Source organism: Amblyomma mixtum, chromosome 5 (assembly GCF_055824585.1).
Source record: "Amblyomma mixtum isolate Tamu chromosome 5, ASM5582458v1, whole genome shotgun sequence".
NCBI lineage: Eukaryota > Metazoa > Arthropoda > Arachnida > Ixodida > Ixodidae > Amblyomma > Amblyomma mixtum.
Genome location: NC_143016.1, coordinates 178,155,007 through 178,179,052, shown reverse-complemented (window position 1 = coordinate 178,179,052; position 24,046 = coordinate 178,155,007). Strand labels below are relative to the sequence as shown.

General features: G+C 46.2%; 1 protein-coding gene across 2 annotated transcripts in view; it reads left to right on the top strand.

Moving 5' to 3' along the window:
- Window positions 1-24,046, top strand: part of LOC149344914 (proteasome adapter and scaffold protein ECM29) — a 141,409-nt gene that overhangs the window by 94,983 nt on the left and 22,380 nt on the right. For both annotated transcript variants that reach the window (XM_089546404.1, XM_089546403.1), the window contains 6 exons: window positions 270-429; window positions 6,300-6,391; window positions 7,803-7,872; window positions 12,354-12,482; window positions 16,346-16,411; window positions 19,707-19,918. In XM_089546404.1, the coding sequence (XP_089402530.1) occupies window positions 270-429; window positions 6,300-6,391; window positions 7,803-7,872; window positions 12,354-12,482; window positions 16,346-16,411; window positions 19,707-19,918 (729 nt within the window). The remainder of the gene's footprint in view (window positions 1-269; window positions 430-6,299; window positions 6,392-7,802; window positions 7,873-12,353; window positions 12,483-16,345; window positions 16,412-19,706; window positions 19,919-24,046) is intronic.

The window sequence follows — 24,046 nt, the reverse complement described above, 5'->3', positions numbered from 1 at the left end:
TCTGTGTAAAACTATCTTGCTAGTTGCGCAGCACATTTCCCAATATAGTTAACGCCACCACAGTAGTTGAGTTTATTGAGCGTTTGCTTCTTTAATGTTTGCATTGATCTTAACCAACTTTCCCGTACCCTTGCGTGCTTCATGCTTTATGAGTCGGGGGTATTATGTGCTCTCCATGTCTGTCTAGCTTTGTGGCTTGCATTGTTGTCCTGTTGAGAGTGCTCAGCCTCCTTCCCATCCAAGTGGCTTCACTGGTTGGGCTGGTGCAGTGTGTGCAGTACGTGGACGGCCCCGTGCTGGTGGAGCTGGTGCCCCGCCTGGTGGAGAAGAGCAAGGGTGCGGTGGGGCTGGGCACCAAGGCCGGCTGCTGCCACCTGGTCACCAGCCTGTCCCACCAGTGTCCCCGCGAGGAGCTGCAGCCACACACCGGTACGGGTTCCTGTGGGCCAGGACAGTGCTGAGCTGTGTGACACTGTGTTGTTCCATTCGGGTGTTGAGGTCAGTGAGGCCTGTCGTCAGCCTTATTATAAGTATACTCCGAGAAAAGTTTTCTTACAGCAACAGCTGTAAAGGCCCAATCCCTGGATTTTGCGACGTAATCAGTGTAACCAGAGGGTGGCTATCGTGGAAGGTGTGGGAACAGTGGAGGAATACACGACTGGAAGAGGGTGGCTGTCACAGGAACCACCTGGACTGTGTATGTTAGTATGTAGTGAGAGCGGTGTGTTAACCATTGAAGGTGGAAGATATTGCAAGAGCAGGGGAATGTATAGAGTTTCTCAATATTACCTGGAAGGAAAGACGGTGCCCCCATCTAAGTGAGTTTCTTAAAGAACGCTTCCTCCACTGCGGGAATGCCAGGAAGACGAGGTTTCATATTTGGCTTGGCTAGCTTTGGGCCAGAAACGTGTGTTCTGCCTTGGAATCAGTGGCTGCACTTCAGTGCTGTCCTCTGTGCACAAATGAAATTATCTTATTAGTGCATTTTTCGCTGCTTCAACTCGAGTGTTAGTAAGACTGGTGGGGAAACTTTCACGGCATCGAGAAAGGTAGTATTTGTACGACTGAATCTATATTTTGCGCCCAGCAGTAGTGAAGGCAAGTGAGAAGAAACATCTCTTCCTGGCATTCCTGTGCTCCATGGAGAACAGAGTGCAGTGCTTCCCCACTGGGTAATGTTATGGGGGAATGGGCGACCGGAGGGGGGTCAGGAGGAGTACGAGGGTCACTGTAAATGGAGACTGAAGCTAGGGCGGGAAAATGTGTAACCAGAGGGTGGTTACCACACCGAAGGAAGCGGAGGAATGGGCAACTACTGGGTGGTTACCATCGAAAGAGGAGGAGGAGGATTGCAGTGGAACGACAGCGTGACGAGTGCATGACAGGTTTCCACGGTAACCACCTTCCGGATGGTTCCTGTGGGATGAGGACGGAGAGCATGGCGGGAGTGGAGGAATGTGGCACGCTCCACATCTGTGCCATGCGTTTAGCAGGGGACTGGAGAGGAGCACTAGTCGAAGAAAGAGTAGGGGTGGAAAAATAAAGAGTGGTCTATAATTGTGCATGTTGCACTCAAAATTCCTTACCTCATCATCATTATCATCAGCCTGACTACACCCACTGCAGGGCGAAGGCCTCTCTCCCATGCCTCTCCAATTAACCCGTTCTTTGCCAGTTGCGGCCACTGTATCCCCACAAATTTCTTAATCTCATCCGCCCACCTAACTTTCTGCCACCCCCTGCTACGTTTGCCTTCCCTTGGAATCCACTCTGCTACCCTTGAGGACCAGCAGTTATCTTGCCTTCGCATGACATGCCCTGCCCAAGCCCATTTCTTCCTTGAATCACTATGTAATCAAATGAAACTGCCTCAGGTGATGCCACTAAATCTCGCCTCATACAGTGGTAACCATCCTGACAGTTTTTTTTTTCTGTTGTTTCTTTGACTTTTTCTGTAGGGTTTGGATTTGAGCTGTGTGAATGGCTAAATTTTTGATGTGGAGTGAATTGAAATAGTAAAAAATTTCTAATATTTCTTGACTACTGACAAGTTAAATTGCAGACGATATATTCTGCAAAACATGGCCGGAAGAAGTAAATTTATTGAAGGTGGGCAAATATGAAATCTTTAGGTGCAAAGCAAATATGAGTAATAAAAATTGGTCATAAGTAAAATGGCGTGCAGTTGTGTGGGCTAGCTTTGAGCCCAGCATTTCCATCATACATTTTTTATTGTCCTCTGTCACCTGAGATACTCATTTTCTCGATTCTAACAGATGAAAATTGAGAATGATCAAGGCAGTTGTCACAAAACAGCTGCACTATGGAACAGTGGGCTGCTTCCGTAAACGCGTACATCTCTTTTGTACTGATCTAAAATGAGCGGATGGCTGCCGTTCAGCTTCACAGTCAGCTCTTGACTGCACCATGATAGACACACTGACATGCCATGTGGTGCCCCCTTCGTTTGAGAACCGCGGTGGGTTTCGATGGCCGTTAACGCGTTTATTTTTTGCAAGGCTTAGCATTACCATGCTTAGGCTTTTTGCCGCATGCTGGCAGTTGATTCTGTGAAGGAAAAGCAAGTTAACTCGAGTGAAAAGTGCAAGATGTCGTGGAAGACCTTTTGGGTATGTCGCGATGTTACGCCGCAAGTTTAGATGAACAAAAAGTATACTTAATTTAAAGGCACACTGAGGAGAAATCGAAGTTCGTTTGTATCGATAGAGTACCACCTCCTGACCACAAAAACACCACTTTTACTGAAAACAAAGCTCTTGTAAGGTAGAAAAGAAAGAGCAAGACATAAAATACAGTTATCACCGCCACAGGCCAGTCTCGCAAGTACAAGCGTGATGACGAAATAGGGGAATTATACCACGGATTTCTGAGGCTGACAAATGTGCATAAAGGTTACGCTGTTTGATCGATATTGAAGTACCTAAATAAGTTTTGTTTTGAAACCACTAGTACACTTTTATCTCACAAAGAAGACTGAAAAAAGACAACCTGAATGTTGGAAGTCAAAGAAACGTGTAGTTGGCGGCGCAATAGGTGGCCAGCTGAGTTTTGGTATGTTTTGGGGTGCCTCGTGGCTGTGCGTTTTGCATGCCCACATGGTTTCCCTCATATGAAGTTTGTGCAATAGCAAGCACCTGCATGTGACAAGGAAAAAGAACTTTGGATATCTACTGTTCCACACTCCTCCACGTAAGCAAACGCACCGCTCGGCTTGTTCACTGCATCAATGTACCAAGACACTGGGCTGCCTAACCAGCCCTACGAGGACTACTATTACTGAATTTAAATGTACCGGACTCTACACGTCAGTTGTGACGGTGGCCCGGTGGTAATAGCACGCTGCCGACTCCTTGGTGCTAGGGCTTTCTTGCCAGACCTGCTGCCTCAACCCTCAAAAGCATTGTGCGCTCTGTGGGATTGAGATCACTGAATGCAGGTCGCAGTTCTTTGCGAGAACTTCGTTGTCGGAACCAGGAACAGGATCTATCGTAACACTGGTGCAAACGTAAATGAAGCGACGATGTCTGATAGAGGCCCTGAACATTCGGCTGGCAGTAGTTTTCAGATCGGCTGCTACTAGGCGGCAGCACAGCGCTCGCTAACAGCTATCACGGAGTCCCTGTTTCCGCCCCTTTACATCTTTTTTCCTACTTCGCCATCCAGAGTCCAGAGTTTGAATCGGAGCGGTGGAAGAAGTTTTTCAACTTTGAATTCAAATCTCCTAACAACAAATGCACCTTTTGGTGCCGGAAAAGCGGCAGCAAAGCCATGAAATGCCACACTATCGGATTTTACGAACAAAAAAATTTGATAGCATTGTCCTCAGTGTCCCTTTAACATTTAGGAGGTTCAGATAGTGAAAGTGTGGTGCGGATCGAATCAAATAGCAAATACTACTCGAAAACTAGTTGAAGTTTCGAATATTTGCATACCTCTGGTGTGGCTGTTTGATGTGCTGTAAACGGCTTAATTTTCGCGAGGACCTCATTTGTCCGGTTTTCGCAAACCGCACGAAGTATAGGCCATGCGATTAATTTCGGCAGAGTGTTGACTTTTATTTCAGCAAAAAGAAAAACATACCTCTGCAACTAGAAGTGAAAAGTGTGGTGGCAGCTCAGCCTGCATGCAGAAAGGAAATTGTTTAAAGGGCAATCTTCTAGTCCCACCATCGTTCATTTTCTGTTTATTTGCTTCTATATGTAGAGCTCCCCTCCTTGCGGGGAAGTATCTGGAACCCAGTGACAGGCACAAATGCCATCATAGACAGGTCTTGCAAGTTAGATTTTTTTCTTCATCATGTGGACAAGGTGAGTTTGTGAACAACATCAACGTTTAAGTCCTGACTGAGGGCTGCGGAATTCGGGTGGCGTTTGAATTACTTCCAAAGATATCCTACTTCAAGGTCCACTAAAGAGGAATCTAAGCTCATCTTTTTACCGCAGGAACTCGATCTACACTCTCCGAGCATCCTTAGAAACTTCGAATTAATGTCCTGTGCCTCTGGTTTTCCTATTAAATTGAATTAAACATCCATTCTCCAGCCTTTTTTTTTTAACTCACCTCCGAAAAGAGGAGGACTCAGTCAACGCGAGGAGTTCCTTTCAGCCAGTTGCGTGGCGCTTTCGATTTCGCTTTTATTTTGTTTTTTAGGTTTCCGTGAATAAATAGTTTCAGTCGCAGACCACATAGTCGCAAATTAGGCCCAGGGAAATAAAAATACGTGTGGACTCTTCGCTTTTACCGATCGCTACATATCACTGCGCCGATGGCAGAGCGGCAAGCCGCCGTGTGGCTATCTGAAAGGCACTCCACGCATTCGATGACTTCTTTTCTTTTTGTAGGTGAGTTTTAAAAGAAAGGGCAGGAGCCAGGACTTTTAATTCAATTCAATATGGAAATCGGGCGCATAGGACAATAATTTGAAGTTTCTAAGAATTCTTGGAGCCTGCACACCGAGTTCCCGCGGTAAAAAGATGAGCTCAGAATCCTCTTTAGTGCACCTTTAAGGAAGGATGACCGTAAGTATGTTGCTTCTTTATCTACAGCTGCATTGATGTTAGGGTGCGTTCCATGACAGGGGGGAATCAGCCATGCAGCTTTTGCAACATCACAAAGCTTGCAGACCTCAGGGAAGAGGGCAGAACTAAGGGTGCTGCCATATCTTATTTGCAAATATTCTTCAACTGCAGCTTTAGCTGAATTCACAAAATACTGAGCTCGTGGAAAATAAGTTGTTTACAGTAGACAAGCCCTCTGGGAAATATATTAGGGCCATGTGTGCCCCAAAAAGCAGTCAAGATTCAAATCAGAACCTATAATTGCACTATCTCTTGACAAAGCTGGTCTCCTCATCCACTCTGCCACCATCCAATGCATTTTACTGGTCTCCCATTCTTATTCACGGGCGTCTAGTCATCTGCCAGTTACTACCACTCTTTGTCACTGTGCCATTCATTTCTGTTCCTTGCTCTGGACTGTTCCTGTTTATGCATGGTGTGCCTATTGTTTACTTTTTTATATTTTACCGCACTCACAGTATCTTTGCATAAAGCTGTTTGCATGTCTGTGTGTGCCCTTTTTGTCAAATTTTGGAAATTGTGCATGACGTGCTGCCATGGAAGCGCATGGTAGTTACAAGCATGAAAAAACACCTGGGAAGAAAGGACAGTGACATAGGCATGTGTCGTGCTGTATGCCTCCCGTTAAAGGTAGAGGAGAAAGGGAAATTTCGTTTGTAGAGGCTTGTCACCCAGACAGGTGAGGGAAACTGGCTCAGAGGGGGTCAAGTATAGAGAAAGTGACTAATTATGGCGGCTTTTAAAGGTGCACTGTTACTGTATCTTTTCAAAAACTTCTTTCAGCTGTGCATTCCAAAGATGATGGCTGAGTACTGCTGGAATGCAGTCTATTTTTGGGATAGGGGTGAACAGGGACCACAGGAACCTCTTCAACTACACAAAACCTAAAAGAAAAAAAAAATCACATATCTGTATGCTTTCCTCGATTTCAGTGACTGTTTGCGCCCTGCATGTGTAGTGAATCATCAGGAGGCCCTTGTCTCTTTACACATGTGGACCACTACCCTTCTTTTGTTGCCCAGTTTTTTTTGCGGCCAGCAGAATTTGGGGCGTGATTTCATCTGGTGTCCTGATTTTGCCCTCGTGTGTAGCCATTACGGATTCATTTGGAAGGGTGTACTGCTCAGTGGTTTTGTTCATGCCGACTTTTAGGCAGGGCTCTGTGCCAGAACAAACCACTGCTGCCTTTGTGCCTTGCAGGAAAGCTGCTGCGGGCCTTTGTCCATGGCCTGAGTGACCGCAATGCCACCGTCCGGCGCTGCTGTGCCACCACCGTCGGCCACTTGGCCAAGGTAATCGCTGTGCTGCCCGCGAGGGGCATTTTTGCATCCATGGGCCACAGCCACCACTGGAAGAAGTGCATTGCTAATTCAGCAGAACAGCTTGTAGCATGTGTTAAGAGGGGACATAGGTTACACATAGACAACTGGGCTAGTTGGTTCAACATTTTATTGAGTGGGAACAGCGTTATGCACACAAATGAAGGTGGAGATTAGACAAACACAAGGGCACTGTGCCCAGCACAGCCGCAATGGCTGTGATGTAGGCGCTCACATCAGGGGTGGTTGATGCTCTGGGACCATGGGTGGGAAAGAGTTATGGGGACCATAAAATGATATTTACTGAGGTTAGGAAAAGCGCTCAAGAAAACGGTGTTCTGTCATTCAATCGTGGCCTGCCACAAATATTTTAGGCTAGCTTCATTAACACCGAAGATATCGGTGATTATAACTGGTGCTCTTTCTCACTCTCTTCAGCTCATACATGCCAAAGTGCCAGAAGAAAAAAAATAAGGAAAACTGTTCAGCACTGTGCCCCTCTACACCCAGTCTTTCCCCATTTTGCCCACTGAGAAGGCTTGCTCAAAAAGAGAGAGGGTTTACTGACAGGAAAGGCAGAGAGGTTGGCCTGAAAAATGAGAATATCTGGCCTGCTACTCTGCACGGGGGAATGGGAAAAGGAGAAAAAAGAGGGTTGTGATGGGGGATGATGACGATAGGAGGCGGCAGGTGAAGAAAGACAATGCACACCTGCTAACATTACAAATGCGAGTCAAGGTCCGTGTCGCTTAAAAAGCATGAGCGCTCATGTGGCCTGTAAAGTTTTCGAACTATCTGGCGTCGAGGATAAAGTCCTCCGAGAGGGGCCTGTTGTCCACTGACATCATAGGGGTTGGGGCGGCAAAGAACGTGTGGCGAGGTGTCACCCTAATCGGTTGAGAGCTACTGTGAGCATCAGCGTTTTAAAATTATTTCGAAATTACAGGGTCCATATAGAGCTTTTAAACTTGGCTCGAATATTCACTAGGGCCAGCTCTACAGATCTATTGCATTAGGATATGACCATAAAAATTATTTCAGGGTCCCTCTAAGGATGACATGAGCACACAGGTAAAGTGCATCTTGGAAGTAAAACTAAGAAGTTTCCTGTAAGGATTCTTGCTTTTTTACATGTAGTGGACGAAAGGAAAGAGATTGACCGAGGAGAAAGGTACAAATTCAGATGTGGAATGTTTAGTGAAATTTGGGACACCTGCTGTGTGCTGTTCGTTGCAGAGCTGTACCAGTAGAATGAGCACCTGTGCCTTTTCGTGCTTGTCTTGCTCTCTTTTTGTTGCCAGCCATGTGCATTGCTGCTGCACGGAGGTGTCAGGTTGAACTGGTGTCGGCCACTGTGGCACACCCCTTTTTCCCTCTGGTGCAGGTGGCCAAGGAGAGCGATGTGGAACGGCTCCTGGCCAAGCTGCAGACATGGTACATGGAACAGGCGAGCGGTGAGTGCCCTGAGATGGCGGTTAGACCGTCACCGGAGCGCTCAGACTTACCGGTTGGTGCGTGCAGGTGGCCAGAAAGCACAGCCTGAGTAATGGTGGCCATGCACAGGTTGCTTCAAGATGCTCTATTATGCACATAGGAGTGCTCGCTAAGTGGCTGCACCCAGCTTTCTTGAGATCTCAGAGTTGCACAGTGCCCCCTCCTTGTGGCTCGGGCCATGGATTCACCGGCTCAGTGCATGAAAGAATGGGCAGGGGAAGGGAAATGGGGTTACTGCTGCCCAAGTATGCCAGATACAGTAAAACGTCATTGGTACGTTAAGAAAGAAAAAGAAATGCAGAGGAAACCGTATTATCCTAGAAAACGTATGATCCAGACCGCCTAGTTTCGAATATATAGAATGAGGTACGAAGGCATTTATTGGCAGTCTTACTTCACAGATTAAAAATGTCGATTAGCATTTCTTGCAACAAGTTCTGAACACCTCCTTTTCGTGTGCAAGCAGAATTCAGTCCGCATTTGCTTAGTCTTAAGTGTGGAAGTAATTTCACTACGCTTTCGATTTGTTGATGGCAGTTGCAAAAATAGCTGATATTTCTTCCTCATACTTGAATGCTTCGCTACCTTGCACCTATGCTTAGTCACGGCATTCTAGCCTGTCATGCTGCGTTCTCCCCCACTCGCCAGTTGTGCACTACTACAACGTGAAACCCAGGGCATGGGCTCTTAACAGCTGTGAATGTAAAAAATCTTTAAAAAGTAAACAATAAAAGTTATTCGGCACGTAACAAGAAAAAAGTCAGGACAACAGTTTAAAATAAACATCTAACAACCACTGGCAAGAGGTGCGTCGGAAGACTGATGATCATGATACGAGACTTTTTGTCTGAAATAAAGCAGGATCCCCGCATGTTCCATGAGACACCTGTAAGTTTGCAAAGGTAACCGATTAAGTTTTGCAACCATCTATGCTTTCTTGCTCATGTAGAATTGAGCAGTTTTACAAAGAAGTTCTGTCAACTGAAGACTATCACTGCTGTCTAAATAAACCATGGAGAAGCAAGTTCTTTTTATTGGACTGTGTGAATTTTCATTTGTACCTAGAACTTCAGTAGCTCTGTGCATGTGAGGCTTCTGATGCTGTCAGCCAAAAAATACCTAATGAAAAAAATCATGCTGTAGGTGCTTGCAGCGCACACGAAACACGGACGGACAGAAAAGGGAACGAAACACAGCGCTGACTTTTCTGTCCGTCCGTGTTTCGTGTGCGCTGCAAGCACCTACAGCATGAAAAACAAACTAGCCCAAGGAAAGACAATTCTGAAAAAAATCAAATGTGAATACAGTTGATCCTGATTGTATCGAACTCGGTTAGATCAAATTACTCTATGTATCGAATAATTTCTGAGCACCATAAAGCTGCAACGTGAATGTGTAGAAAAATGTATGGCTATATGGTACAAAATTAGCCATCATATCTAATAGATCGAACTTTGGGCAACACTGAGTGACTTAAGAGGCTGGCTTTTTCTCAACACACCTCTGGGTGTTAGCTTCCCTGTAGGTCCTATCAAACTTTGCACTACTCCGGTCGACTCAGGAAGCTGGCTTTCCTTCAGCACATCTTCAGAAGTTAGCTTTTCCGCATGGACCTGCGGAGCCATGGTGCTGCATAGCGCTCACAAACCCAGGATGACACGGAGTTTCCATGATATAAGTGGCGGACACTTAGGCAGCCAACTACTAAGCAAAGCCGAAAGTTGGGCCATTTCCTTTCCGTCCCTTGTGTTCCTTGTGCGCTATGTTTACATCATGAGCCAACTAGCATGTTGGGCCAGTTGTGCCTGCGTTTTCGCATGCGAGGTATGTCGTGCTGACACTGGCAGTTTTGAGTGGTTTTTGTTGTCTCTGTGGGCGCAATGGCAGCCTCGAAACGGCAGAAGATCCCTTTTTTCATGAAACTGGAAATTATCAAGCAAGTTGAACGAGGAGAGAAGAAATCCGAAGTCGCTGTAGTGTGCAAGGTTCCACGAAGCACACTGAGCACCACTTTGAGGAACAAGGCTAACATTTGGGCTAAAACAAAGAAGAGACCTAGCAGGAAAAGCAAGTCTCTGCGATGCTTCCAGATCATGCTTTTGGCTCCAGTGGCATACAGGTCCATTCGAAGAGAGTAAATGACCTGCAAACTTTTTGCCAAATGGCTGAAATCTTGGAACAGTGACCTGATGGGCCAAGATCGCAATGTGTGCCTCATCATAGCCAATGGCTGTGCCCACCCCTGCAGTGCTAGTTTCAGCAACATTGCATTTTGCTTCCTGCCGCCAAACGCTATGTTGATGCTGGTTCAACCATTGGACCTGGGGATAATTCACGCGGTGAAGGTTGATTGTAGAAAACGTCTGATTGAACGGCCCCTGCAGAACCTGAAGATTGGAAGAGACTTAAAAATCGACCTCTTAGATGCCCTGTTTATGCCGAGTGGGTTGCGGAATGATGTCAAAAACGAATATACAGATCTGTTTCCAACAGCCTTGGGCTTTCTCTTGGTCGGGAGAACGAGTGGACTCCCCTCCTGCCTTCTTTTTGTTCGAGGCGATGTCAAACGCTGTCAGAGTATACTATATATAGCATCGCTTAGCATTGCATAGAGCAGCGTAGCATAGCATAGTATAGCATAGCATAGCATAGCATAGCATAGCATAGCATAGCATAGCATAGCACAGCATAGCGTAGCAAAGCATAGCTTAGAGTAGCTCTGCATAACAAAACATAACATAACACACATAGCGTAACGTAACGAGACGTGACGTAACATAGCACAACGTAACTTAACATTACATAACGTTATGTAACATAATATGTTGAATCACAACGTAAATAACATAGCATGACAAAATATGCATGGCACAGTGGAATGATGTCGAAAAAAAAATACACAGATCTGTTTGCAATATCCTGATCTCTGCTTTCTCGGAGAAGATGGAGCAACTTCTTTGTCAGGTGGATTCAGTAAACCCTTTGGGGTTCTTGTTGATGTGTGGAACCAGTTGTCTGAATTTCCTGGTGCTATTTGTGATGGGGCAGCCGCAAGTGACTTTGTCTCCATGCACAACAATGTTGAGACCGCGGGAGAGCTTGTGGATGAAGACATTAATGCCGATGTTGGGGATAACCAGGACACCACTGATGCGATTTGTGACAAGGGAGAACCTTTGCCATGTGCTTCGACATGCTCTGTGCGATTATCATGGTTCATCGCCATAGCGCGTCGATAGAAGAAATGTGGTCTCAGCTGTTTGGAGCCCTGCGATAATACTGAAAATTGTGTCCTGTCTTAGGCAATGAATATGAAGAAATAAAACAAAATCGCGACAGTTTTGCTCAATAATCTGCAAGCAGTAAATGGATATCATAGAAATGAATTTTTTTCATCTCAGTTAGTTTGTCGTTGTTAAATTTACTGCTACTTTATATTGAACTATGCGGGGCTTTAATTGGAGAAATAAATACGTTTCCCCCTTTTAACCGCGGACGACACAGTTCAAAACTGCCGGACCCCACCCCATGATCGTGTACGATACCGAGCGCACACTGACCACGGCGGGCCTTGCTCTGAAGGAACAGAGGAACGACGCACTGGCTAACACAAACAAGGCATTTATTGCTACAACAACAATAACGCCAACTAGCAGCAAAATACGCTTAGGAATCGAGGACGTCTGACTCACCAGCAAGGTTACGAGCGAACGGTCGCCCTCACTAGGGCAAGAGGAATCTCCGAGGACGGATGGGACGAGTTGGCGGGAGCATGTTCCCACCACGAGGTGCCCGCCAATGAAGAGCGGAGTGTCGCACATGAACGTCAGTGCGCTTCGCAGGCCCGAGCAGAAGAGGGCCGTCTCCCCCGCGCACGTGTGCAGCAAACATGTCATCTGTGGTGCTCGTGCGCTGCGAAGCCAATGCCGTCCCTTGTTAGTTAAAGTAATTTCAAGAAATGCTTCGGCGCGGCAGACAAGGACAAAACGTAGAAAACACACCACAGCATTTCTTGAAATATGTATCACCAACCGGCCTACAAAACAACCCTTCTAAGTTAAAGTAACGAACACGACTAAAGAGGGTGCACTGCGGGGAAGCAACACGGCTAAGGAGGGTGCATAGTGGGGAAGCCAACCACAGGGGACGAGGTTCCCACAACTAATAAGCACCTTTTTTCGCAAATTTGATATGTGCAGGTTTGACTATATTTTCTTCTGTGTAATTGTGCTGAGTTCAGTGCAGATGTTTTATTGGCTGAAAAAAAAAAAAGGCCAGTGGAACCATTGCATGTTCCCGGTAAACTAACACAAAATCCCTACAACCAGTACAGTAGTGTATTGGACCAGTAAAGATTTTTTGTTGGGCCTTCCTGGTGCTAGGGTTTGGAGTTTTGCCTTTTAACAACACTGTGTTTGGCTTGTCTGATCGTGTTGTGCAGATGAAGCGGTGCAGTGGGCGTGTGCGCACACGATGCAGGCTGTGGCGCAGCATGCTCCCGACCGGCTGCGAGCTCATGCGGCGGCTGCACTGCCACTCGCCTTCTTCGCCAAGCACGCAGCCGCCCCAGGTGAGGGTCTCCCTGGTTACTCTGCCGCTTCTGCGTCAGAGACACATCAATGCTGCTTTTGTGTTCTCATTGGGGCCACAGGACGTAACTGGGATTGTGCAGGCTTCCCTGCTCCATTCACATAATGTTGGTTGCAGTGATCATCTCATTCAATCTCTGCCCATTAATACTGGGAAAGAGGCAAGTGCTCCTTATGTGGCCGTTTGGTGCTACTTATTGATACAATCACACTGTGTAAAAATATTATTGCGCCCTGCCGCGGTGGCTCAGTGGTTATGCCGCTCGGCTGCTGGCCCGAAAGAAGCGCAGGTTCGATCCCGGCCGCGGCAGCTGAATTTCGACGGAGGTGAAATTCTAGAGGCCCGCGTACTGTGCGATGTCGGTGCACGTTAAAGAACCCTATGTGGTCGAAATTTCCGGAGCCCTCCACTACGGCGTCCCTCATAGCCTCAGTCGATTTGGGACGTTAAACACCAACAAACCAACCAAACTGATCAAAATATTATTACTTGTGGCCTTGCCTAGTGAGTGAGGAACTCGAGCTGTAATAAACAGTAGTTTAGCATCAATTTGCAGCGGGAATTACTGTGTGCACGCTGGTTACATTCTTTTTTCTGTGGTTAGCAGTAGCATTGTCGATACCACTTTATTTTTTCATAAAACAGATTTCTGGAAGAAGTTGTAATTACACTGGCTCACTTTCATAATAATGCCATGGTTAAGAAGTATAGACACCACATTTCGCTTGCGCATTTTCTTCTTTCAGATGATGCGTTAGACATTAGTATTCATAGATCACCCTGCGTTATTCCTAAGTAATTTATACTTTAATTTCTTTTTGATACTGTTTTGAGTGCATCAGCAGAACGATGGCTGTGACATGTTTACGACATGTGAGATGTAAAATAATTTGGCAGAGACGCTTAAGACATGCTTACAAGTGAGAAGGCCTGCCTGCTCACTTCATGAATGCAGTTGTTCACTGTCTGTAGCACACAATCGCACACAGCCGGACCGATATGACTAGTACTTGCGGTGAATTGACGTGGTAGAGGGAATCACATTTCCACACAGCCGACAGAGTCCTACCTCTGCGTGGCTGTTCAAAGCCGCGGCACCCCTTTAGCTCTGGGCGCCTGCGGTGTGATGTAACCTGATGTCTCGCAGCTTGCATTTCCACCTTCCGCTATGCCGCGCTGACTTCGTGAATGCAGTCGCCTCCCCCTCCACCAGCTGCTGGAGAGGTTGCATTTGGATGCATCAACTGTCTGCATGAGAACGCCATCTCTTATGGGTACCATCGAGTGTTGTCACACACACAGATGGGTGTTGGCTTAAAAACTGCAGTGTAATCGCTGATGCTTAGTTTTCATTCACTACAATGGTTAAGCCAGCCTGCTTCAAGAGCTTGAATGAGAACAAATGATAGATTAGTGGTTGTATTGCAATTTTGCCATGCCTCATGTGACCTAAACATACCTTGCACGTCACTGCCATCGTCTGGTTGATGAAACGGAAACAGTGTCAGAGAAGAAATTCAATTACAAGTTATTTAGCGGCCATAGGCAAATACCACATGATGGCCCATGTATTCTATGCATCATTACAGAGAAGAAAACATGCAAGTAAAACAAGGTGAAAGCTCACTCACATTAACTCTAGACAGTGATGGGCGTTTAGTAATGGGCACATGGATTCTTGGTAAGGACGCATTGCATCCTACTGCATGCTACAGGAGTCATTCCAAGAGTAATGCCTCTTGCCTTCTCTTTGTATCACGTTAAGTAAAGCCTTTATTTGCTCCTGTAGTGGGCACAAACACAGTTTAATCCTGCTGCAACAGAATCAAGAGGTCATGCAAAAATTTTCATTGTTGCAGAACTGGGTTGTCACAAAATCACAGAAAAAATAAATTTAAAAAAAGGGGTATTGGGTGTCCTTGGACACAGGCTTCTGGAACAATGCTTTGCTGAGCCTCCCTGTGTAATCATTGATCCCTGACAGGCAAACAGAATCAGGTCGCTCCTGGCACATGGTGTTTCCATTGAAGGGTGATGCTTTTAGCCTTTGTCTTGACATGTTATGTTGCACGGACATCCCCGCAACCAACAATACTCAGCTCAGTGCGATGCCCAAATCTTCAGTGATATTAGCTGGCAGGTGGAGCCAGTACGCATGCCCCTCACTACCACTTCGTACTGCTCCATACTTTGCGCAGTTCTGGCACTCGCACCTGACGCATGCTCCTTATAGCGAGAGCAACGATGGCCTGACCAACCCAGAGATGGGTGGAAACAGGCGGCTGTGACCCTTGACACCCGGCATCCTCCTTTTCCTTGCTTTGTGAGGCGCTCTGATGGAAGTGCTTTCTGCATTTCTCTTTCTGTGATGTACTGCTTGGACAGTGTGAATTCATTATGTACTTTGTGTAAACGGTGCCTCTCTTCCAGTAGTTCTCCACTGTTCTTGTTTATTTTATTTTAATACTGTCAGCCATAAGGCCATTGCAGGGTGAATGTAGATGAGTAAAACTCGACAAGTGTACACAGCCACAAGTGTAAAACGTTATACAAACATGAAACAGTCAACCCAAAATGTACAGATTATCAGAACATAGTTGTCCTACTCCGCAAATGCAGGCCTGAAGTGCAATGCATTTCAAAAATATTTACGAACCAATATTCAGAAAAATAAGTTTGGTTTTCAGCCACTGAAAATCGGAACCATGATTGAAGGACATATGGAGTAATGCTGGCGAAATGATCACTAAGGTTCTGAATTGTAGCTCTTAGAAGCAAGCACACAACTTGTGAAATATAATTTGCTTTAGAGGCAGTGCTTACATATTAACCCTTTCAGGCGCTTTGTACACAATTGTGTAAGCGGCAAACTTACAGCTTTTCCTTAGAGACTGGAGCACTTAACAGTGATTTCATTATTTCAGTCAAATTGAGCGCCTTTCTTGTTGCAAATAAGTTGCTTTTTTGTACCATGTAGCGAATGCAGTAAATAATATTTCACATAACAGTGAGCTAGGTAGCACTTTGTCCGCTGTTTTTGTGCAGAAAGATTTTGCCGCGAGTGAAAACATCGATGGTTTTTGCTCAGTTTTGAGCGCAATGTGAATCTTCGAAACACAAATCGATTCCACGATCCCTAGAGTGTTTACTTGACACACGAGAACATTTCCCTGTTATTATTAACAAATCTGACTCTTTGTACAGAATTCTCTGCATCATTGTAAAAATTTACCTGGTGGTCTTTCACGTTTGAAAACTAACGGATTCCCTTTCTTGAGACCTGAATATACTACTTAGGTGAAAAAATAATTGATTTCAGTCAAAACAAAAATGGTGCCTGAAAGGGTTAAAGGAAGTGGGGGTATGATGTGGAAAGAAAATACTTCGCTGTGCCAAAAATTTTATTGAACCAGTGTTTTAGTGTGGCAGAATTCAGTGGTTCAAACTTCATGCTAGCATTTTGGAGTAGGAGGCATCGCTGTGGAAGTGGCGGCCATGCTTTGAGAGGTAGCGATAGAAACTAGTGGTGAGACAATATGGAAAGGTGGCTGAACAAGTTCACTCGGGAATCTCACATGATAAGCTTTGAACAGCTGGTGAGACGTGAGGCCTTGCAAGGTTATCTTGCAAATCTTTCCACCACACCCAGTTTCACGTGATCATGTGCACTGCACTTGTGTCGCAATGAGTGCAGCTGTGCTGGGTGTTTACGAAGCAGCTCGAGTCATTCGGCTCCTCATTGGCCCTGCAGTGAGCTTGTGTTGATCACTGTTGCCATTACCTGATGGGAATCCAGGCTGGTGCAAATCTTTGAATATCTCCCTCCTATGTGGCTTTGTGCAGAGGGCAAGACACGTGATGAGTCTCCGGCAGCTGTGTGGGACGAGATCTGGCTGGAGTTCACTGCTGGTACGTATTCCAGTTGCTGTCAACGTTTTTTTTCACCACTAGGAGGCCCCATTCTGCACGTAGGCAGAGCTTCACTTGCTGTCATTTTAGACACATGCATCTTGACGCACAACTTGATACTCGGGGAAACAGGATGAACAGAGTGTATCGTAAGCAGAGAACTGGTCACAGTAGACGAGTTTGTAATTTCGTGCACACACTTATGAAACCTTCATGGAACATATATGTTTTTGTGTGCCGATTCTAAATATCCCATTTATTTCCATATAAACCAAATGTTGTGCACTTATTTAATAAGATTTTTGTCGTGAGATGCTTTATGCAATTTTGCTGCAGGTAGCGGGCTAAAATGCATGCCATTGCTTTTTTCCTGATGTCAAGGAATGCAATGGGATAAAATTATCATCCTACCTATGTTAGAACTTCAGTTTCTGGGGTACCAATGAATGGGTGTTAGGTTTACTTCCCCCACATAAAGAGGGTTCGGGCCATAGCATGCTGAGGGCACCACCAGCGTCCACTGTACACCTGCACTCTCGCTCCGTAGGAAGGAAGGCACAGTTAATTGAGAGCACAAATGTTTATTAGGCAGTAAGCTGCATTACAGAACACTGCACTAATCCCCAGACCTCGGTAATTACAATCCACAGCACAGCCGCAGCACCTGAAGGGGGGTCCGCAGCGCTGTGCGTGCAGAGCTAGGACTACACACGTGTTGACAGTACAGCTAAGGCCGACTGTGGGCTGCACAGCTAACCAAAGGGTTGCATCATGCACGACACAGCACAGGAAAGGATTGGAGATGCATGAAGCTCAGCCAGCCAGTGGTGACCTAGAACCAGCCAAATCGGACCCTCCCAAATATAGAGCATCAACACTGCACAGGTGGTCGACAGGACTCTGTTAAGGCCTGGGCCCGAGAATACATACTAGGGGCACACGTTAAACCTCCCGCGTTCTTGGTCCGCTGGCAACAGCCAATGCACCGGGAGTGAAAACCACACACTTTTTTGTCACCCGAGTCAGTCGCGGTCTCCTCGTTCATTTCCTGCTTGTAGCCTCTTGCCAAAACTACGCCCCAAATGCCATTCAGAGTGATCCAATGGGTGTGCCTGGTAGAAGCGGTAAGAAGGAAAGGGAGGGTAATTTGGAGTGGTTCTCAAAAGAGCTTCCCTTCGAGTGGAGACGAGCAGTGTGACCATCCACTTTCCCCTCGCAGACCCCACAGGGTAGCAGGGGTCGCGTGCTCATGTCACCCAGGAAGCGCAGTAGTCATCAGTTATGGGGTAATGACAAAAAAGAAAAAAAAACATTTGGAGTCCACCTAATTGCCATTAGCTGTGACAGTGTGATGGCATAAGAACCTGTGCTGCCAGCGACAAGAGTATGCCAGCCACACTCTGGTATCGCATTCGTCTGCCCATGTCGGAACCTCGTCCTTCCACGGCAGCCACCCTCTGGGTTCTTCCCCTGCCAGCCAACTTGTGGTCTCACCCTCTTCTCTCCTATAAGTGTGACCTTTGCAGAGACTTTTGTGCCCGACTATCCTGACTGGGCTTCTAAAGCGCCAGAATCGCTGCATGTCAGTGTTTAATCGAGCATGTGTGCAGACAGACTGACTCCTCACTGATAGACCCTGCCCATCTCACTGAATCTTAATGTTAGAGGTCCGCTCAGAAAGCATTAGTTACTCCACACCGCACCTCAAACAGCGGAACAAATCAAACAAACCTGGGATAGTTTCACCACTTAACCTTCAAATTCCCCAAAAAATGTACCATATTGTTTGGAATTTTTGGTGAAAATTACTCTGCTCAGGCTTAAAACACATGCTAAAGCACGAAATGCATTTTTCATGAACAACTACCGCCTTCTAGTGTTGAAAGTTGCAACCTGCATTATGGCAACCGCAATTTGTTTTTGGCATTGAAAGCAGCACATCGGGCTGGATGAGTGGTGGTTAAAGGGTTAAAACAGTGCAAAGCGAGAAGGGAAACCAGACCGTAGCATTATGGACCAGTTGGAGACGCTGGGAACAGCAAACTTCCTACACTGTTCCTGGTGCAAAGCAGTGTTGCTGGAGGCATTGGTCTCACGCTTTGCAAGGGCTACTGCAGTGGCAGTGCAGAGCTCTGAAGGTGCAGTGAACCTTGGTGGGCAGTCCAAGCTCGGCTCCCTCAGCCTCTGTTGTAGCAGCACTTGTTTCTCCATGAGTGTGTGCTGTTCACTATACACCCATCAGTGCACCATCTTTTGTGAACAAGCATTTTACTTTATTCCTAGCTGCCGCAGTGGCTCAGAGGTTAGGGTGCTCAGCTGCTGACCCAAAAAACGCGGGTTCGGCCCTGGCTGCAACAGTCGCATTTTGATGGCAATGAAGTGCTGGAGGCTAGTGTGCAGTGTGATGTCAGTGCACATTACAGAACCCCAGGGGGTCGAAATTATCTGGAGCCCTTCACTATGGCGTCTCTCATAGTCTGATTCATTTTGGGACGTTCAACCCCTTAAAGCAACCAATTTTACTTTTGAGCCATCTCTATTCATATTCAAACTGCCTGGAAATAATCAATTTACAGCCGGTCTTTACCAGTAACTGCTTTGCTAGTGGTTTGCAAATAGAATATAATATTCACATGTGTCTCTTGGTGACCACAATATTAAAAGAGGCCTAGCTTTTGGCTTGACCTTAGCTAAACGGTCATTTTTTGCTCCAGACTGAAGCATTAAGACTCAAAGCTGGATTTTCTTTAACACGCTCACCACCTTGTGGGTTACCAGTGGATCAAGCTGTGTACTTATGCTTTGTGGCCACAAGTACCGAGTCATGCGATGAAGTCATGGAGAGCAGGTGAAAAGCACACGTGCCTGTTTGCTGTTGCTATCTCTTGGCAGATCAGAAAAGCTGGCTGTGCCAGTGGTTCACTGGCAGGTCATGCCGCACCCAAGAAAGTTTAAGGATTGTCCACTGGTAGGCCATGATGCATAGGGATTTGGGCTTAGGAAAATTGCAGCTGCCGTGAACGTGTTTGCAGGGCAGGTCTGCTACACGGGCCAGTTGGCTTGCACTGGCTACGAGGAATCGTTTGGCTGCAACACAAGCCAAGCCAGTTGGAGGCTTTTCATGGCATTGTGTGAACTTACTGTATGACTTTTCATGGAAGTTACAAGTGAAAAAAGGAACCTGAACTCTGTCAACTTAGAGGGAAGGACAATGTTTTTAGAATGAAAAGGGTTAGCGGCTACTCTGCAAGCAGTGTGCAGTAGGTCTAAGTATTGCGACCTCTTGTGGCTGCAGGGGCGGAGTCTGGAGTGCGCCTCTACCTGACGGAGGTCCTGGCCCTGGTGGAGCAGGCCCTGGCCAGTGCAGCCTGGACCCTGCGGTGCCAGGGGGCGGCCGTTGCGTGCACCGTGGCCCGCACCCTGGGTCTGTCTCTGGAGTGGGGCCGTGCCGAGCCGCTGGTCCGGTCCCTACTGGCTGCCTTGCCAGGGCGTACCTGGCAGGGAAAGGTGCTGCCCCCCTTCTCCCCTCTGCCTTCACCCACATGACGCAAAATAGCAAGGCTTGATTGACTTATGGCTGCTTGGTGTCTGTGCAAAGCGCCTTTGGGATGGGACAGCAGCAAGAAAGAGACGGTGCAAAGCACAGATGGTATTCATGCAGTCTGCTCTTGGTGACGCAAATTCAGAGGGGAGTGGAAATTCGTTCCAACAAAACAGAACCTCTTCAGTATCCTCAGTGTTGTCAGAATCAAGGCAGCGGTTGAAGTTAATCCGCTTATGAGGCCTGTGGTCAAGGTCATTGACTTGACACTTTTTTATTGCCTGACGATTAACACAAACAGATGTGCAAGTCGTTTTGCCTTGTGATATCAAAAGAAATCACCCTTCTTTAAAACTGTGGCACAGAGCTGACACGTCACTATTTTTTTTTTGCTTATCTGGAGGCTGCATCAGTTTCAGCTGGCAAAAGTTGCTTGTCCACATCATGTGATACGATATTCTCTGCTCATTGTTGTATTAGGGCCAATGTGCTTATATGCGTATTATCATGCGGCTGAAATGCCCATGCCATGCAGCGATGGCGCGGAGGTAGAACATCTGCCTCGCGTGTAAGAGGACCACCGGGGTTCAAATCCCAGTGCTGTGCAATTCTCCACCAGGTAAAAAAAGGAAAAGTGTGTTGATGGAATTGCATAACCATTCGTGGGGTCTGGTTTGATCTCGGTGACCAGGACCAACTACATACTCCCTCACTAGAACAGGATTTGGCCACCCTGATGCAGTACTTGGCCACAACCTCCTGTATGATTGCACCATAACCCTCGGCCCTCAGTCCTTAGCGGCTTCGGGGCAGCTGGCCAAGACACTGGTCAGACCTGTGACGCAGCGGAGGATGCTGAGAATCTCGGGCTCCAGACAGGTTGCCATTGGAGGTTGAACCTGGCAACACTTAATTCTAGGACCTTACCCAGTGAGGCTAGTCTAGCAGTTTGTTTGAGGAACTAGTGTATAATGAGTGGGATTTCATATGCCTTAGTGAGGTTAGAAGGACAGATGGGGCGTATACGGTGTCCATGCTATGCTACCGTGGATTAGTGGACGGACGAGAATTAGGTGTAGGATTTCCAATTAATCAGGATACAGCTGGCAACAAAGAGGCAAAGTAAAAACACAGTACACTCTACTGATGGGCGACTTCAGAGCCAATGTAGGCAAAAAGCTGGCTGGAGACCAGGAAATGGGCGACTATGGCATAGGTTCTAGGAACCACAAGGGTGACTTATTAGTAGAGTTCGCGAAGAGAAATAATTTTTGGGGTCATGAATACTTTCTTCTGCAAATGAAAGGACACGAAGTGAATGTGGAAGAGCCCTAATGGTGAGACTAAAATGAAATTTGATTTGATTTGATTTATGGGCTTTAACGTCCCAAAGCGACTGAGGCTATGAGAGACGCCGTAGTGGAATGCTCCGGAAATTTCTACCACCTCGGGTTCTTTAACGTGCACTGACATCGCACAGTACACGGGCCTCTAGAATTTCTCCTCCAAAGAAATTCGACCACCGCGGCCGGGATCGAACCCGCGTCTTTCGGGTCAGCAGCCGAGCACCATAACCACTGAGCCACCGCGGCGGCGACTAAAGTGAAATAGATTTCATAGTGCACTCACCCTGACATCGTGTAGGATGTGGAGGTCCTCAGAAAGATGCACTGTGGTGAACACAGGACGGTAAGGTCTTGAATTAGCCTAGACTCGAAGAGGGAATGGAAGAAACTAGTGAGGCAGAAGCCCATCAATGAGTTAGCGGTAAGAGGGCAAATGGAGGAATTCAGGATCTCGCTGCAGATGTTTCGCTTTAATTGAGGATTACAACCTTAGTCTTCAAACAGTGAACAATAATCTCACAGCTATCATTACACGGTGCGCAGTCGAAGTAGGTGGCAGGATGGTTAGACAGGCTACCGACAAGCTCCCTCTGGAGACTAAAGATATGATTAAGAAACGCCAAGTCATGAAAGCCTCTGACCCCGCAGACAGAATAGAACTCTCAGAGCTATCAGAGCCAATCAATAAGGGCAAAGTAACTGTCATAAGGAAGTTTAATATTTAGAGAATTGAGCATGCTATAAAGAACGGAGGTAACCTGAAAGCAGTGCAAGAATTGGCATATGCAAAAATCAAGTGTATGCATTACGAGACAAAAAGAGCAATATCATTAGCTCAGTTCAGTTTATTACCTTAAAGACTCCTGCAAGGATATTACATAAGGGGTGGATTACACAGAAATTAGCAATATGGATAAGGCAGTTAACATAGCTTAAGAGTTCTGTACAACTCTACACAGTAGTCAGTGTAATCGGAACTTCAATGAGGGAGGCAGTAGAGCATAGCAATGGGACATCCCGCCACCAATGAAGGAGGAAGTAAAGAAATGCTCAGGAGTAATGAAAAGGGGGAAAGTGGCTGGTGAAGATCATGTAGCAGCAAACCTGTGAAAGGAAATTGGGGAGATTATGCCAGAAAACATAGCCACCCTGTATATGCAATGCCTTATAACCTCGACCGTACCAGAAGCTTGAAACAACGCTGACATATCTTAATCCATAAGAAATGGAACGTCATGGGCTTGAAAAATTATAGACTGATCAGCTTACCATCTGTTGCCTAAAAGGTATTTACAAACCCTTTCAGGCGCTTTGTACACAATTGTGTAAGCGGCAAACTTACAGGTTTTTCTGAGAAACTGGAGCACTTAACAGGGATTTCATTATTTAAGTCAAATTGAGCACCCTTCTTCTTGCAAATAAGTTGCTTTTTGTACCATGTTGCGAATGCAGTGAGTAATATTTCACATAAGAGTGAGCTTGGTAGCACTTTGTCCGCCGTTTTTGTGCAGACAGATTTTGACGCGAGTGAAAACATGGATGGTTTTTGCTCAATTTCGAGTGTAATGTGCATCTTCGAAACACAAAGCGATTCCACGATCCCTAGGGTACCTGACACACTAGAACATTTCGATGTTATTATTTGTAATAAATCTGCCACTTTGTACGGAATTCTCGACATCATTGTAAAAATTTACCTGCTCGTCTTTCACGTTCGAAAACTAACAAATTCCCTTTCTTGAGGCCTGAATATACTACTTAGGTGAAAAAATAATTGATATCAGTGAAAACAAAAAATGGCACCTGAAAGGGTTAAGGTAATCTCTAATAGAGTCATGGCCAAAAAAAAAGACTAATTTACCATATTTACTTGTGTAATTTGTGAACTTTTGTTCCTAAAATTAAGGCTTTGAAAGGAGGAGGCACCCAAATTACTTGGAGAGTCCGTGAACACGTGCAGGTGTAATCTCAAGATGTAATCCAAGTGCCAATGATTTAACATCTGCCACTGATTTCCTTCAGCTGTGTGAAGTCAGTGGGGAAGCGGCTGGCCAGGCGCATGCCAGCTGCATCACACACACACAGTGCTTGCCAGTCAGGCATATCATTGGGCAGACATCTCTTCATTGGTGTAGCATCTGGTTTGCGAAGAAAGTGCCATATGAGCCACTTCATCCGAGGCAGCTCCAGACATTTATTCTCCATGAAGAGTTCCTAAAAACTGCGCTAACTTCAGATCGAATCAAATCGTGATTTATTATTTTAAAATTTTTACAACCTGTGAAGTACACAGGCGAGGGTCCCAGAGTCAAACAACTGTACTGGTTGTTATAGTTTGTCATCGTAAAACGTCGGTGTTGTCTCTTTCTTGATGTTGTCTCGTCTGGATGCCGTTTTGCTTCGTTGGGGATAGAGGCTGGCTGTTGCTAAGTTTTTCTGGATGATCTCAGGCATGCGCCATAAGCCACCTTGCATATGTCGCAATGTTTTGCTGCATGCTTGGGAGGCTCAGTGATTAGGGTGCGCGGCTACTGAGCAGGAGGACCCTGGCTCAGTCCCAGTCGATGGAAGCAGAATGCAAAAGGAGCCCAGGTGGCCTTAATTAACCCTTAGAGGGTGAAACGTTTTTGAAAAAAAACTTTCCCACATGGCCAAATTGCTTTATTACGTATTTTGAATGTACAAAATCAGAGTCGGAAGAGTCATCGCTGTCGGTGTTAGTTGAAGCGGCAGTGCATCATTGGCCAT